This window comes from Rhamphochromis longiceps, linkage group LG23, assembly GCF_057381845.1.
Source record: "Rhamphochromis longiceps isolate RC_006_pf linkage group LG23, R_longiceps_female_GT1.1, whole genome shotgun sequence".
Classification (NCBI taxonomy): domain Eukaryota; kingdom Metazoa; phylum Chordata; class Actinopteri; order Cichliformes; family Cichlidae; genus Rhamphochromis; species Rhamphochromis longiceps.
Window position 1 is genome coordinate 39,677,928 of NC_140578.1, and position 18,049 is coordinate 39,695,976.

General features: G+C 41.2%; 1 protein-coding gene across 2 annotated transcripts in view; it reads left to right on the forward strand.

Moving 5' to 3' along the window:
* The window catches only part of LOC146642545 (interleukin-1 receptor accessory protein-like 1-B), a 344,567-nt gene that overhangs the window by 311,217 nt on the left and 15,301 nt on the right, over positions 1-18,049 (forward strand). For both annotated transcript variants that reach the window (XM_085398383.1, XM_085398384.1), the window contains exons 8-9: positions 8,923-9,068; positions 13,931-14,077. In XM_085398383.1, coding sequence (XP_085254509.1) covers positions 8,923-9,068; positions 13,931-14,077 — 293 coding nt within the window. The remainder of the gene's footprint in view (positions 1-8,922; positions 9,069-13,930; positions 14,078-18,049) is intronic.

Here is an 18,049-nt window from a genome sequence, read left to right on the forward strand (position 1 = left end):
TCCAGGGTCTCTGCTTATTAGTGCTGCAAACTCAGCACTGCTCAGTGCATATGTGATTTAGTACTTTAATATATGTAGAATTATTAAATTCTCCATATGAAGGTTGAACTAGTTGCTTAGAAAGACCCAAAGTATAGTATGTGTTAGCTTAGCAAAAGCTAAACAGATGTCTTAGCTTTGCTAAGTTAATCAGTGAGTATAGTCAGGGTATTTACAATGTAGAGTGGCACTTGGTGTGGTCTTCAGCTGCTGTAGCCCCTCTGCTACAAGGTTCAGCATGTTGTGCATTCAGAGATGCTCTTCTTCATGCCCTGGTTTTAAAGAGTGGTTTTTTGAGGTACTTTCAGTACCGATCAGTACATCAGTATCAGCTCAAAGCAGGCTGGTCATTCTCCTTTGACCTCTGGCATCAACACAGCAATATCACCCAGAGAACTGCTGCTCACTGGATATTTTCTGTTTTCCAGCCCATTCTCTGTAACCTTAGAGATTGTTGTGTTGTGTGGGAAAATCCCAGTAAAACAACCTCTGACACCAACCACCATGCCAGGTTAAAAGTCCCCTAAATCACCTTTCTCCTCCATTCTGATATTTCTTTTAAACTTCAGTACGTCATTATGACCATGTCCACATGCCTGATTTGATATATTTGCATTAACAAATAGTTAATTGACTTGTTTAATGGGGAATTTAGGGTTGGAACCACCAGCTTAGCTTAACAGAAAGACAAGAATCACACATATGGTAGTTTACTTCTCCTGAGATAAGCTAGCCAAGTGCAGAAGAAATTATTTTCATCTAAGCACAATATAAAATTATTCCTTCCAAAAATACCCCATAAAACAGTACGGCAAAAACAAAATGATAGTTATTATAGTTATTATATGCTTGGTTCCCCGGCCAGATGTTGAGAGGAAGCGTGGAATTAAACATGTCTCTTGATTTACTGTAAAATCTGTTTCAACACCTGTGCACTTCTACCACCTACCAGTTGACCTTTACCTTGACAAACACAAATAATTCTCACCATGCTTGTCACTAAGCAACAGTATCGGTACAGCAGCCCTGATTTCCATCCGAAATTACTTCTCCAGCCTCTCTGGGAAATGTTCACGCGTTCAAAGAGAAAACAGGCAGACATATTCTCTCCAGTCTTTTCAGATACCAGGTAGGGTACATGGCTCGAGTTGTTTTAACTCTACTAGATATGCCGACGTCAGAAATCTTAGTTACAACTTTAAAACTGAACCATCTGGTCTTGTGTGGGCATGTCCTTTAGTGTTATGCACATTGTATGTGGATGGGGAAAGCTACATTGACAGAGAAGGGATGAAATGCAACAAATACACAAGGGTGGACTCAAACTTGCACAATCTACCAGCTGAGCTATCGGGGTGCCCTTAAACCAGTACATTGGTAGGGGATCCTTGGTATTCTGTAGGTTGCGTGGTGGTGGATCAGGTTTCTTCCAGCTTCTGGGGACTTTGGAGACCTTTTGGAGTCCTTGAGCCATTCCTGAACTCATAGTAGCTTCTTCTTGGGGGAGACCTTTCCCATCAATTTCGGGTATATTCTTAAAAAGTAACCTAATTTGTATCAAGGTTCTCAGATTTTGGTTAAATGAATTTTTAAACATCCATATGTACATTTTCAAGTGTGCACATCAATGTATATATTCCCAAATCTTGCTCTGCACATAAGAATATCCAGTCTCACAGCTGTGCAGAGTAGAAATAACAGTCCTTTGCCAACATTATCTGACAGTTTGAAAAGTGGAGCACTCCTACCGCTTACTGATGCAACAGCGCTGCACATGCATGCCAGCACAAATCGTATGCACATTGGATGATCTGTCATTGTATAAAATATTACATTTCAGATCAGCTCTGATCTACAGTAATTCAAATCAACCTTTCAGATGTAGTGTTTCAGGCTAATATGTGATGTTTACTCATATTTGAGATGAATAATGATGCAATATTTTGCCTCCCAGCCACCGTGGCGTGGGCTTTCACTTCTGCTGTAGTTTTCCATCACATAGGCCACAGACCCTTGCCCTTGTTTTCAGGCGAACTCGATTTACCGAAGTGTACCTGAGTTAGAAAACAGTTTGTGGTTTTTGTGGGGGTTTTATTTTTACTCCAAACATTTTACATTGAAACTGATGTCAGGTCTTTGGTAGATTTAAGTCACAAAACACCAAGATGTTTTTTTGACCCCGAGATATGTGCCAGGGACCTGGCAGATGTATGTGTGGGTGTGTTCACACTTCACGGTTCCTGTTTCCAGGAACTCACTTAGACCTCCACTTAAGACTTTCAGTAACAAGTATGATGGGTATGAGTGTTTTTTGTAAACAAAGATGAATTTTTTTCCTTTGCCAACGCCTTAAGTGTTTCAATCTGTGTCGAGTTACACATGGGTGCCGCCTCTTTAAAAAACCATCAGCATGGATCTATATCTCAGCCTTGTGATCCCCTGTCATATCTGCCCGACTGGCCTCTCAATGGAGAACGATGAGCTAACAGGCACTGTGAGAAAACCCTAAAAGAATTACCTTATATACTCACATAACCTTTACCCCAGGAGCTAACCTTTCTGCTATATTTGCTGGAGACCAGCATAAAAAGTAAAACTTCATTATTAGGTTTTATGAAGCTGCTATAAGTCCACGTAGCTGCAAAATGATTACTTCTAATAGTTCTTCTCTGTGCATGGTCAATAAAAGAAGTTTCACTGCAGAGTGATAATTTCTATGTGGGACACCAATTATTGGCAGCACTTTGTAAAGCTAATGTAAGATATTGCCATGGCAGCAGTGGGTGTATTATAGTTATTCTTTATCCTCCCAGCACTTCCCAGTCTGCTTTGTTTGGCTTGTTCATTGATCAACAAGAATTAGATGAGTTTTCATATTCAAATACCCTGCAGCAGGCAGCAGACAAATGCTCAAGTGGCACTCACACCTTTTTGTGCTATTAGCCCCATGCGTCATTAAACAGGGGCTAGAAATAGCTGTAATTTTGGTAACCTTAAAAAGATTATCTGCTCGTATATCATGCCTGTTTTTTCACAAGAGCACAGCAGGACAGATTTTGCTTTTTTAACGAGCATTGTTTTCTTGTTGTTTTTTCGTTTGTAACAGTTGTTCCGAAACAGGCTTTATAAGTAGACATTGATCTTTATTTTCCAATGTTTTGTTTAGTACCTGTTTTATGCTAATTCTGGTTAACTGTGAAATGGACTGACTGGAGGTCAGGTATCCTGCTATGGAAAACACTCATTTTTTATGTTCTCAATCCATTTGAATGGTTTTTATCATCTGTAATCACTTCCATAGATATTACCAGTAGGCATTCTTTTTACCTACTAGCCCCTGCCATCTCACATCATCATATCATACCTCATGTAGCTGAGGTTGTGCCTTCTTGGAGAACAGAAATAATGGGAAATAATGTCTCTGCTCTGTCTGGTTACAGCTAGGCTTGGTGTATGTTTTGCTTTTTATCTTCTGTATATAGTGAGATGTGATAAAGGTTAGATGAGATGTAAGAAATAGCTAAACACCAAAAAAATGACAATAAAAACATTGATTTTCTTTATATTTATATTCATTGTGTAAGACAAAGTAATCAGTTATGGGCACAATTAGTGTCACATTCTAGTCACCCTAAAGTGTCACTGCAGTAAAAATTGTTTGGCAAAATGTATTTGCGAACAATAACGTACACATAGCGCAGTGTCTCCCATCCTTTTGGAGCCACGGCACGTTTCACATTAGAAAAAGCCCTGTGTACCAGACATAGTGGAATTTGCCTGACTTGTCCCAAGTATACCTTTTTTTGTCTTTCCTCTGACCACTGCTTATGCTAGGACCTTCATCTGGCTCGGAATTCTAGGACCAAGATCAGACTGAATACTTTTACTTTTTAAATATTTACCTATTACTATTGCGCGCTGCGTTGTCTCACTCGTAGCATGACTATGTAATTTCTTCTTCTGTTTTACTGGCAGTTGGCAACCCATTTAATTGGACCAAGAAGTGGTACTGCCCTCTAGTGTAAGAGAATGTAATTGTTCTGCCTGTTTCTCACGCCGGTCGCTTAGAGCAGCGGTCCCCAACCCCCGAGCCGCGAGAGTTGAGGCTCAGGTATGAAATGTATGGTTTTCAGGGTTTTTATCGGTTTTCAGCATTATTTTGTTATCGTTTTTATCGTTTACTCGGTTTTCCTGGGTCTTTTCACGTGTGTTATGAATAAATCTTCTTTTTTCGGTACCGGTACTAGTTTTATTTTGTTGTATTTATCCGCGATACCTTAAAGGCCGGTCCGTGAAAATAATGTCGGGCATAAACCGGTCCGTGGCGCAAAAAAGGTTGGGGACCGCTGGCTTAGAGTACCAATCAGGTGAAACTAGATAATCTTCTATGGCACACCTGATCATTTCTCACGGCACACCTATGTGCCGCAACACAGTGGTTGGGAAGCACTGACATAGCGTACATGTAACATATTAACAGCATACCAGTACATGTAACATAGGCGTAATGTCGCCATAAATTACTATGCCTGATATATCCAACTTGTAAATGTTCACTGACATTAACAGAACAGACATACACGCACTGCTTTTCAGTTGCTTTTTTATGTCTATCACATTGAAAATATGCTTGATGACTGATGAGCTGTAGAATTTTTTTAATTCAACAGTTCTTAAACTTTAGAATCAATTAAACTTGATATTTTGATATTTCTTCTACCATTTCACTTTCGTTTTATTTCTTCTCCACCAACAAAGTGCCTCATTTATAACCATTTTGATGCATTAACACCAAAGAAATATACCAATAAATAAATAAACTGTTTAGCACTGGTTTACTATTAAAGTGCTGGTGCTCAAAGTGGGAACCTGACTTTAGTGGAATTGGAGAGGAAGGAATTTACCAGTGCCTGGGAGAGGCAGCCTAGCCTTTGTCCACCATGATTATCTGACGGTATTATTATCTCATACTGTGCTCGTACAAACTTTTTGAAATATGAGTTGGTCCTCAAAAAGCTCAAACGCTCTTCACCAATACCGGCACCATGTCCATGGTGGAGGTGGAATTTTTCCACTGACATAGTGAGATAGTGAGATGTTACGAAATGACTCTAGTGATCCGTGGAAGTCTCCTATGAGGCCGTCATGTGAGACTGTTTCTCTTGGTGACTGATGTTAAACTTTAGGTTATTTTTATTTTTCACCCTTAAATATAGACCCACGCATTAATAGTGTTATTTTCTTTCACTTTCTGAAGCTTTGAATTTTTCTGAGAAAAGCCACATGGTCTGATTTCTAAGCTGAAAAGGGATTTACCTCTTACCGGAGATTATTAAATAGGAGCCAGGCTCTTGTACAGAACAGCTTAGTTGGAAAAAGTGCTTACTTTGTTCAAATTTATGAGAATATACCTCGACACTTTGAGGGTTTTGGTGTCAACTCTTCTCATTGAAGCCACTTAGCTACAGTATGACACCATTCTTTCTCCTCTCTTAAACAAGGGAGACAATGATAATGAAGAGAAGGCTGTGAAAATCCATTTTATGCTAATGAACACAATATCCTGCCAAGAGAAAAAGAAAATAAGCTTTCAAGTATCAGAGTGTTTCTCCAGTACACCAACTGTGATCAAATAGTCGAAGCAATGGATTCTACTCTTTGCACACGCTGTTTGTAATGTGGGAGAGTATATAGATTTCTAGAAAAGGGAGTACTTTGTAACAGAAACATCATCTCGCTAAACCTTCTGGCAAAATGTGTGTGATAGGTCGGTGCTGTAGTGCATCGTGACAGTCACACTATTATCCCCATACCAATGTGTCACAAGCAATCAACGTCAAGAGCCTCAGCGAGTCAACAGAGCAGTAATTTTCATGGGGGAAATGTGTCATGACTCATATGGTGTTTGCTTATCGGCAGTCACGGACGGGCAGCTCCTACCTTCATGTAGTTTTGTTCCACTGATGCGCTAAAATGCTACCATCTAAAAAAGTTGCTAGCACATACTTTATGTCAGGAAAAAGTAGAGCTTGGAACTGAGCTGAGGTTGTGTCTATTGTAGATGCCTGGTCTTTAGAACTCGGGAAAAATAGTTGCAGATATGCACTGTATAGGTATAAAGTGCATAGTTTATCTCAGACAGTGTCTCAGAATTGCACTCTTCCCAGACAGAAGTAATTCCAAGGTCATGATTTATGGATTTTAAGATGCACACTGTAGACAGAATTCAGATTTACTTGGGGTGAACCTTTTGGTAAGATATTTTATTAAAGAGTCAATATTCTCTCTTATGACTTTTTGACTTTAATTTTGTTTTGTTTTTTTCTGATCTAGCGTTTGTATTTGGAGTCTGTGTTTTCAGAGCTGCAAACACTGGAATAAGAACACGTGTACCCTTTCAGCCCTGCACGTTCTGAGTCAGAATTCTTTCTGTTCCTTTTGTTTCATTGTCTCAAACAAACTTGTTAAAAGCTTTCAGACGCTACTTTTATGTACACCTCAGTAATGAGGCAGCTAGAATCCCTGCTCAAAAGCGTGTTTGAAGTTATGATGTTGCCAAATTTTACCAAACAATCTGTATCTTAGCTTCATTTTACCAACCAAAAGTCCAAAAGCTTTTGACAGCAAAGCATTAGCCGATCTCTCCTGATTAATTGATAGAATCTGTCCACCATCAGACATTTCATGTTCAACACTTGCCTTTGGCTCAAACAGCAAATCAGCCTTTCATCATCACGATGGCACCTCAAAAGTCCAATGCTGTCTTATGTGTTTGGGTCCAAAGCAGAGAGGAGAGACTTTGGAGTGAGTTAGCTCCAAAAGTCTACAATATCTGCCTCGCCGCACCAGGCAAACACTTTTTGCAGCAGTTCCTTAAAATGTAAGAAAAATGAAGGAAGCAGGCAATTATTTATGACACTGCCACTTGGCCAAAGCTGGAGTCTGACTGTACCATCTGCTGCATTAGAATTCAAGCGTCATCAGACCCGGCTAAGTTTTTCCAAATTGTAGGCTCAGTTTCCTGTTCTTAGTTGACTGGGAATGAGATTCAATTCAATTCAATTTTATTATATTATATAGCGCCAAATCACAACATAAGTCGCCTCAAGGCGCTTCATAGATACAGAGAAAAACCCAACAATCATATGACCCCCTATGAGCAAGCACTTTGGCAACAGTGGGAAGGAAAAACTACCTTTTAACAGGAAGAAACCTCCGGCAGAACCAGGCTCAGGGAGGGGCGGGGCCATCTGCTGCGACCGGTTGGGGTGAGAGAAGGAAGACAGGATAAAGACATGCTGTGGAAGAGAGACAGAGGTTAATAACAGATATGATTCAATGCAGAGAGGTCTATTAATACATAGTGGTCTTCTGCTGCTGTAGCCCATCTACATGAAAGCACAGAGATGCTCTTCTGCATATATTGGTTGTAATGCGTTGCTATTTGAGTTATTGAGCGTTCCCACCATCTTGAAGCAATCTGGTCTTGTTGAACTTTAACGGGCCGTCTTGACCATACCCACTCGGTTAAATGCACTGAGTTGCTGCCCTGTGATTGGTTGGTTGGTTAGATATTTGCATGAGCGAGCAGTTTTTGTACATAACAAAGTGGCTTTATCACTGGTCTAGTAAAAAAGTTGTTAGTAAGCCTTGAAGTTCTTTATTCTTTTTAGCTTTAGACAGACAAAGTTATCAAAACAGTAATTACACAAGTTAGAAGCTGACTTTTAAGGACACTTGAACATTAGGCAGCTACGCAGTCAAGTGTTTTCCTGCTAACATGTAGGAGTCAAACAAACAATAAAGACAGGACTTAATCATTATTGAACTCTCCCAGCTTTTTTCTTTTCAACGTGCTGCTGTCATCCAATTCAAAATGCAATTATATTTAATAAAATCATGAATTATTTTAATTTGAATGAATATTTCAATTTAAATCTTTTAATGAAGTTGTGCATGTGAACGGGGATTTTGCTGTTGATTATTGCTGCTGTTCTTTGTCTGCTGGATGAAGCATGCTGAGGTTAGGTCTCTTAACAGCTAATCTTACTCGTTATACAAAGAACCACCATGAACCAGCCAACTACACAGCTGAGGTTACAGCAACAAATTAATAAAGTTGATGAAAACAAACCTCGAAGCCATACTTCATCCGCACGTCTCTTCGCCAACATTTTCCCAGCGCATTTTTAACTTGTTATATTGTCTCCAAGAGACCAAGTAATTAAACAGTCCACATTTAAAGCTTCAATAACTGATGCTTTTGATCAGCTTGGGTCAGTGCAACATCTTATAACCCCATTGCAATACCAGTTTATGCATCTAGCATAGAGCAATGCTGCTAGTTGGGTTCTAGGACACTGCGTTGCTTCTGTTTTGGTCTGTACCACATCCTGCAGCGAAATACTCCAATAACACACTATTTTATGCCATTTTATTGCAGGCCAGAAAGAGCATAGCGGGTTTATTATTGCTTTTACAGAAGTAATGACTAAAGTGGAGTTGATAAGAGTGTTGAGAGTGAACCGAAATATTAAAGATATGGCCAATAAAAGCCAAAACAGGGAGTTATCTACATTTACTCAATAAAGCACCTAAATAAACTAACCAATTACTTTGACTGCTTTATAATCAAACCCTGCGTTTAGATGTTTTTTGTGGGAATAATTCAAGGACATTAAACAAATAGCGTCCTGCTCAGGTAATAAAGTGTCTGGTGTCTAGCTTTTTGGGTCATTAAACTAATGACTATATTAACATTTGTTTACCTGGCCCCCGCCCTGCTCTGTTACTCACTGCGAAGCACGCTACCAGCCTAAGGAGATTCATTTTCACCAACTTGCACATGCTTATTGTTCATTTGCTCTTTGCTCCCCCCTGTAGGACAATCCGGGAGCACCTGGGAGAGCAGGAGGTTTCGATCTCTCTGACCATCGAGTCTCTGGAGGAGGCCGACCTGGGCAACTACTCCTGCTACGTGGAGAATGGCAACGGGCGGCGACAGGCCAACGTCCAACTCGTCAAGAAAGGTGAGCCAAGCTCACAGATTCACGTGCAAGCTGGAAAAAGACAAATCGGTATTTAAATCAGGAAGTGCATTTCAACATAAATCTAGCAGATGAATAGAGTAGCCTTTATATTTAATAATAGGATGTTACAGCTTTCCAGGACAAAAGCACCATTTAATACCACAGGCCTCCACTCTGACAGTGGAGAGAATCTCCTGCAGCAGTTCACCAAGTAATAAGAAGAACTACTGGCGGGATCCTGGGAGTTGACCAGTTGTTTCCTGCCTCGGGCGGGGAAAGAAAATAGGACAGTTTGGTGGATAGTGCATAAAGCCTATTCATCCACCTCAGCCTGAGGAAGCATTAGTTTGCGTGGGGGAGAGAGAGAAAGAGAAATTACTTACTGAGAGAGGCAGCCTTCGGTGTTGTGATGCCAGACAAGCTGTTTGAGTGTCTGGCAGTGACCTCTCCCAACACACAAATCCTCCTTTGATCGCTGAACTCTCACTCATTTTCTCATCTTTCATCACTGGCGACTGTCTCCTCCGCCCCTTCCCCACTTCCAGGGTTTTTATCCAAGCAAACTTTTTTAAAAATTTCCCTATGATTTCGCCTCACTGAGGATCGACTGTTTGAAAGTTGATTCCATGATGATTTTTTTAGAGAGATGCACATCTTCAGTGTGGTTATGTAAGTCTTTTTTTTTTTCATATTTTTTTATTAGGCAAGGCCAGAGGAAGCGAGGGGGGGAGGTGTCTTTGCATCCTTAAAGTTGTCAGCATTGAATACATTAACATAGTAAGATATTTCTCTTCTCTTTTAAGCCTACTGCTTTGGATCCAGCTTTGATGCCAGCCCAGTTCCCCTCCATTTGCTATATTAAAGGGGCTTATGCTGCAAAGTTGAATCTCAGAATAAACAGGGGAAGATTAGCCCTGTCCTCTCACAGGATAGCGAGACCACGGGAAATTGACTCAGTTCAGTGTTGTTTGGGGTTTTGTGCTGCGTCCGTAGAGCGCAGGTTCCATGCAGGACTAGTTAGTGTTAACACTGCTTTTCTAAAATGTGTCTCCTCACTTGTGTCGTGGAGCTGAAAACAGCACTCGGAATGACTTTACTCTTTCCCCTCGTTGTAGATAATCATGGCGTATCAGTCAGAATATGCATAGCATGAAGTCTTAGCATCCTTTTTTCCACTTCTTCTTCTTGCTATCGAGAAGTTGGAATTCTCCCAGCATTAACAACACCAGCAGCACTGACAGTAAATTGCTCCCAGCACTGGAAGTTCAGCGTAGATTCTCCATTTGTGAACGCGAAGAGCAGCAGGTTCAGGTTTCCAAATTTTATTTTACTACTGAATGAGTGCTTCGCCTTTTCATCATCCCTCTTTTCATCCACATCCCTAGACGATGAGAGATGCAGAAATGGGGGCAAGAGAACGAGATGATGAATTGCCCGATGCCATGTGGCTCCATCAAATCCAGCCTTCTAGTCGTCAGGAGCTAATTTGTCTTAATCTGTCCCTCTGCAGCGCTGCTACAATATGGATGCCAGGCAGAGAAGAATTGGCCTCCTCTGCTGTAATCTCTGCTGCTTGAGAAGCAGCTGGCTCGTTATTCTGTCCAGATATCTGAGCGGAGAAGCGGTGAGCGCTACGGCAGGACGGCAGAGTGAGAGGGTGGCGGGGGAAAGGACGGTAAAGAAGAAGCGAGGGATCCGGGTTCTCGTGGTGCTTGTTAGCTGAGGCACCTCTCTCAGAGAAAACTAAGTCGGGATGATACTTGGTGGCCAAAGTGACAGAAACTGAGGCAAAGCGAGAAAGTCTGAGGCTCAGTGGGGTAAAGCTGTGTTTATGCTTCCCTACGTTTGTTTTGAGTATTTTTTTTCCCGTTCGCGCATATGTTCGTCCGTGAGTTTGGCTGAAGGTCGACGCGGGACAGGCGTGATGAAGCGGCACGCGCCGTGCTCGTTAGCTCTCCAGAACATCATCCTTCATCACGCGAGCTGTCAGCCTGATGGCCGCTGCAGTGGGACGGGCATCGCGCAGTCCAGCGGGGTTAAACGTGCGTCCGTGATGGATGGTGATGCACACGAGGCCTCTCTGTCCGTGTTTATGTGTATGCGCAGCTTTGCAGTCAGTCCAGGTTTTTTACTGTTGTCCATTAGTCAGCCAATGAAGGGTGACCACCCAGATTTTGTGAGGCGTAGCCAAAAAGGAAACTGCAAAAGATGGACAGAAAACACTGTAACAAAGAAAAAGCCTTGAAAATGAGACAAGAGCACGAAAAGACAAAGCAAACGACCTGAATTTCAAGGCAACTTACTAGACCATGCAGCCTAATGGTTGAGTCCATTGTCCAGTAGTGTGACATATCACCTTCAATTTGCCCGAGGCAAACTCTGACTGAATAATGTCATTGTATGGACCTTTTTTAAGATACCATGAGTAGATAAACACTCTGTGCAATAGTTTTAAGGCTCATTTATTTACCCCCAAGGAGCCAGACTTCAGCAGTAGTTCTCCAGGCTTTCAGAAGCTCTTTCATTGTTTTTCTTTGAACATTAGCTGCTTTTTTCTTTGTAGTGCAGTCCTTGTACCTGACCATTTTTAGTTAGCTGAGCCACTTAGCACTGACATATAAGTCAAGGGATGAGCCGTGTTGTCTACACATGACAGACAATTTGCAAAGATCCAATTTTAAATAGTGTTTTTTATTTGTACTGGCATAAAATTGCATTTTTGCACCAACAGAGTGATTCCGAAAGAGTTATTTGTAGAAAACGTGCCATATCTCAACACGGTGTGCAGTGTGTCCTTAAAAAGTTTGAGGAAATTTGACAAGTAGAGGATAAAAGTGGCAGGCCTTAAAAACTACCTACAGCAAATACACAATGTCTGAGTCAAGTCAGGTTCTTAAGAAACAGGACAAAAAATCCAGTAAAGACCTGACACAGGACATGAGAGATGTATCTGACCCTTTAGTTGAGTCAAGTTTGCTGAAGCCTCAAAAATGGAAGTGTGGCTGTGAAGAAGGCATTTTTATGGAACGGAAACAGTGAAAAAGACTGAGGTATGCCATATTGCACAAGAACTGGACTGAAACAAGTGGAAACAAGTCTGATGAAGTGATGAAATGAAAAGTCTATGAGGAGGTACAACAGCGAGTGTCCATAGTCATCTGTGAAACACAGTGGAGGCTATGTCATGGTTTGAGGAGCACTTTAAACAGTGGTGTTGGAGATTCTATAAAAACTGATGGAGTCTGATTTTGGTTCACCATGAAATACCATCTGGAAATCATCCGATTGGTAACATCTTCATTTTTCAGCATGACCATAATACCAATTATGGATTGGCCTCCCCAGAGCTCGAACCTCAACATTACTGAAGCAGTGTGGGATCATCTTGTCAGAGAACAGAAGAAAAGGCAGCCAACATCCAAAGAAGAGCCCTGAATGTCCTTTAACAAGCCTGGGGAACTATTCCTGAAGATTAACTAAAGAAATGACGAGAAAGCTGCCTATGAATGTTCAGGCTGTGATAAAGAATAAACGGGTCATACCAAATATTCACTTTCAAGCTTGTTAGAATTGTATAACAAGTGTTTTTGCCTGTGTTTCCATGCATGTTCGTTCACATCACAGTAAATCACTGCACATATTTCTCATTTTCTTGGCAAAATATGAAGAAATGAGGCGTGACTCAAGACTTTTGCTCATCACTGTAAAACTGAATTATCACCAGTGAAGTTCCTAGAATTTAGCGTCCGCTGATCCTTCATGTTTTCATGAGATAATGGCGGGCTGCAGTGATGACAGATGGCAGGAAGCGCAGGCTGCTTCGATCTGTTTGTGTGCCGGGCACTTCAGCTAACAGCCAGGAGCTTCACCTCTCAGCACCTCTCATGTAACTGATCTTCATAAGCGCGGTGCTCAGATCTGTCACATGCTATTGTTGCACTAGTTGCCTCAGTGTGAGTTTTCTTTTTTTTATTATTGTTATCCAGTCAAGCCAGGAGGCGTTTAATGACAGGTATAGAACTGGCTGTACTTTCATTCCGCTTTGAGTTATGTGTCATCTGGATCCGGTCCAGCCACAATAAGCGACACGCAAAAGATGGAGAGGAAAAGCGAGAAAAAGTGACACAAACACACGCTGAATGAATGCAGCCACGGGAGACTCATAAAGCCTTTTTTGCAAACAAATGTGGAGGTGCAACAAAGCCATTTCATTAATAATAAATAGCTTTTTTTTAACCATCGTGACCGCGTCACGCATTACTTCTTGATTGATTATTTACTGCTGTTCCGTTACTGGATACAAACCTGCTCCAGTGCACCACAGTGTAAAAGAAAAGAAATACAAGGGAATTAGAAAAGCAAAGGACTAAGAATTTGTGATAAAATAAAGGTAGTCTTGCAGAGTCAAATGTCTGCAGTAAAAAAGATTTTTTTTTTTGTTTTTTTTTAAGGGAAACAAAACCTCGAAATGACTATTGTGATTACAAAATCCTCAAATCTTAAAAACCTGTTTAACTTTTTTCTGAAAATTTCAAAAAGCTTGAAATCAGCCACAGATTATAAAAGGAGGAGGATGGTTAATTGATGGTTGGAAACAAGTCGGTCTAAGCAGTCGCTTTCTGGAGAAATAAGGGAAATTGATTGCACCGCGGATCAATTTGCAAAGGAGGGAAGGCATGAAAAATGCTAATGAGAAGCACCCATGTTATCCACATTTACTGGAAATCAGAGAAATTTTTCAGCTTGCAGGGTGTGATTTTTGGCACTTTTTGGAAGACTGGATATCCTGCTTGTTTTTTCCTCTCACTCCTCTCTGTTTTTTACCCCCCATCCCTACTCCACCCTATGTTTTGGCTTACTAGCGGAGCTGATGTACACTGTGGAGCTTGCCGGAGGTCTGGGAGCCATCCTGATGCTGCTCATCTGCCTCGTGACGCTGTACAAGTGCTACCGGATCGAGCTCATGCTCTTCTACAGGAACCACTTCGGCAGCGAGGATATAGATGGAGGTAAGATGTTGTTATTCATTTTAATAATATTTGGCGACGAGTCCTTTCCCTCAGTGTGAATCAAATCTCCAGACCTGAACCGATATCACCTAAGAAAACACCGGAGCCATTTTTCATATCTTAAAGCTGCACGTGGCACAGTTTTATGTAAATGTATGCATCTTTTCTAAGTATAAATAACACAGAGAGGAGCAAACAATAGTTTCTCATTCACAAATCTTTTCAATCCATATGCAGTAGACTGTCCCCGAAACAGCATCACCATCCTTGATGTGGCTCCTTTTCTTGTCGTCTTTGTTAACAAAAAAAAAAGGTTCACGCTGAGAGTGCTGTTTCCTTATATAACAAAGCACAACCTCTGGGTAACGGAGACTGGATTGTTCAAACAGTTTTCACTGGTTGCGTTTCAGAGCCTCCAACAGGCAAAGCTGCACAGTTTAGCTTTAAAGGGGACAGTGCGGCCTTGATCACTTAAGCGCTGTGAGCGCGGCGGCAGCAGCTGCTGCTGATGTGCTTTCTATTTTAGGGGACATTTAGTCACTGTGTGTATTTTTTTCCCATTATTATTCTGTTGCAGATGGGGTAACTAACACCCACTCACCCAGTAATGTGAACGCTTGTAGTTCACATATGCTGCTTTCACCATGTTACCCAACGTGTCACTGTCACTTTATTCAGAGCTGCTTAACTTGTAAACTTTTTTTTTGGTTATACTGAAGCAGCTGCTGTTTTGTGGGATTATACGGCATCGATCTATTCACAGTTCTCAACGGCTCACAAGAGTAAAATATAGAACAATAACCACTTTGTCACGAGGAATAAACAGCAGTTGATTGCACTGAATTTTTTCACCAATCACAAGTAGTTGCTGCTCAACCTCTGGGCGCCCACTTTCAACATTTAAACATTAAATGTAGACATTTTTGTGTTTCATAAAGCATATTAGCTCAGGTTGAACTTTTCATTTCATGACACTCCAGATGTTTTCAGTTGGTGAAAAGTCTGGACTGCAGACAGCCCATTTAAATCGTTGGAGTCTACTCTTATGCCATCACTGACGCAGGCTTTCAAACTGAGCGTCGATGGTTCCTCTCTTCTTTAGTCTGAAAGATGTGGTGTCCATGTTTATCACAAAGACCTTCAAATTATGAATCATCTGATCAAAGAACAGTTTTCCACTTTGCCTCATTCCATTTTGAACAAGCTTCAGCTAAGAGAAGATGCTGTTATTTCTGGATTATGCTCATATGGGATTCCTGAGTCAATGCAGTGATTTCCACTGCTTTCATTGTAGTGCAGACTGACGGCTCAAAGATCACTGGCATCCAAAACAGATTTTTAGCCTTGTCTCTTGCACACAAAGATTTGTCCAGATTCTCTGAATTATTTGATTACATTATGATCTGTAGATGATGAGATATTCAAAGTCTTTGCATTGGGTTTTGTAAATGTCAGAAAAGGCAATGGAGTAAGGAACCTGACAAACTGACAACATCTAAGGAAAGCACACAGATAAATATATACAGAGATGTCACAATCATACAATAATGAAACTGAAAGAACAAAGTCAGAAAGTAAAAACCACAGCAAGCCAAACAAAGAAAATAAATACATGTCAAAATAAAGCAGCAAGAGGCCAGTTCTAGATCAGAAAATGAAGTCAATGAAAAGTGCAATTCCTTATGCGGCCACTTGAGGCCGCCTCTAAAATTAGTCAGTCCTCACAAACGCCCATGTTAAAATGCTCAACAAAGAAACTGTTTTGGTTCTATAGCAATTAAGAAGTTAAGTAGCTTTTCTTTCCAAGCTCCTTAGAATACCATGACCCTGATGACTGAGAACTTACACGCTTATAGCAAATTAATACATTTTTTAACAGCTAACTATAAGCTAGCTATAAACAGGCTAAATGTTCATTGAATCAACATTTGTGAACTATGTTAAGCCTCAAAGTTGAGCTTTACTAGGAGGGTGGTCACACCTAATTTAAGTCAATGAATTAAACCTCTCATACATCTTTATGACTTTTCTCCCTTTTGAAGCATTTTAAACTCAGTTAAGTGCCAAACAGTAGCTTACTAACCTAGCATTAGCATTAGCCAATGACATCCCGGCTAGCTTCAGAAATCCAATTCAATTCAACTATATTAATATTGAAGTGTCAAATCATAACAACAGTTATCTCAAGGTGCTTTATATTGTAAGGTAAAGACCCAACATGGGGTTGAACAAAATGCTAAAATCCAAATTTGAAAACCAGTGGAGAAAGTCATGGTGGCTGTATCTATTTAAAAGCTAGGTTTTGTTTTCCTGACATTCACAAAGGGATGACATGGAAGCCACAGGCAGAAGGTTAGAGTACAATAGAAACCCAGAGAAACTGCAAAGATCACAACAGCCTCTCTAACTGCAGCCACAGTAGCTTCAATCACAATAGAGAAGTCCATTACCTTTTGATTTTCTGGTGACAACAGTCTTATTTAACCGTCTAAAAGTTTATCAGACACACAGCAGCTTAAACGCAACAGGATTTTGCAGCCTGATTCTCACAACAGCAGCAATTTGTTCTTTCAGTAGATGACCAAGTGGGAAAAATAAACTTAGGCCACGTTTATTTTTTAATGCAATGCATTTTAGTCAGTTAGCCTTTCAGCCCAAGTGCAAATTGTTGCCGCAGTTTGATGATATTAGCACAACATGCATTTTTTTAATTTCTAAGGCAATAGAGTCTTGTGATTTCTGATGTCCATTTCTATTCCTCATGAATGCAAACCACATGTGAGAAAGCGTGTGAGCTAAAGGGTAATATATTCAGCCGCACATTCGCCATAAAGCGAATCAAAACACATCGCCCGGCGTGCCAGACAAAAACATAAACTCTGAGGCCCCATTACCAATAGTACACAGGGAAAAAAACAGGAAAAAAATCAGGCCTGGTAGATGAGTCTTGGCTTGAGAATGCATCAAACTGAGACAAGGAGCAAGTTTTAATTTGATTCCCCTGTAATGAGTCTCTGAAGTACCAGCCCGGCAATGAATTCAGGGAGAATGAGATTACTTCAGAGAGGCTGAGGGACTGCACGCGGTGGAAACAGAGTCAGCAAGAGACAGAGTTATGTGCGGTAAAGGTAAAAAAAGGAGGGATTCTGTAGCCCGCTGCTCTCCTCGTACCCTCCCGGCTCTGCTAAACTGTGATGGTTGCTACATCAGACGTTTCAATGAAAGCCATTACCTCTGGCTATGTCAGGCTTCCGGCCATGGATCTTTGCCGTAATGGATGGCCCAGAGGCGTTTGTGTTGGGGGGAGAAAAAAGCAAAAAACAAAAAAGAAAGGGTGGCGGGAGGGGAAAAAAAGGCGCGCCTTGAACTTAATGCCAAACAGCAATTGTCTCGTTTAATTGCGCCACCTGAGTGAATGCTGGGAGAGAGAAACAGATTTTCAATTTGCTCTTCACTAGAAGGGGATCAGGTTCAATAAGACACAGCACTCTGCCTCTGGAGCTCTCAGGAGACCCCCCCTCACCCCACCCCCGATACTTCCCAGCACGCCGCGGTCTATTAGATCTCTTCACCGCCACCTCTTGGCATTCAATCGCATCTGCATCTAACAAGGCACGTACGTAAAATAGGGGGTAAGGCATTAAACGGGCTGGAAATGAAGAAAAACAGTCAGAAGGTGGTTAACCGAGATCTCATCACTATGGTAACTGCTGCACTGACAGGGCGATATAGCTGCACTTTTCATCAATAAAGCGCTTAAGCCAGTGTCTCCAATGCACAGATAAATATTTATATATCTATTTTATGTTTCCCCCGGCGTAGCTGCACACGCTGCCAAGAACTTGTATGTGTTTCTCGGCGGCCACTCGAAGCACTAATTGAACGCCTGGCTCCCTCTTCTGCCAGATGCAAAATTGTAAGCTTTACGCAACAATAGGAGGGACCGTCGGCTATTTGTCAGCGGCGCAATTT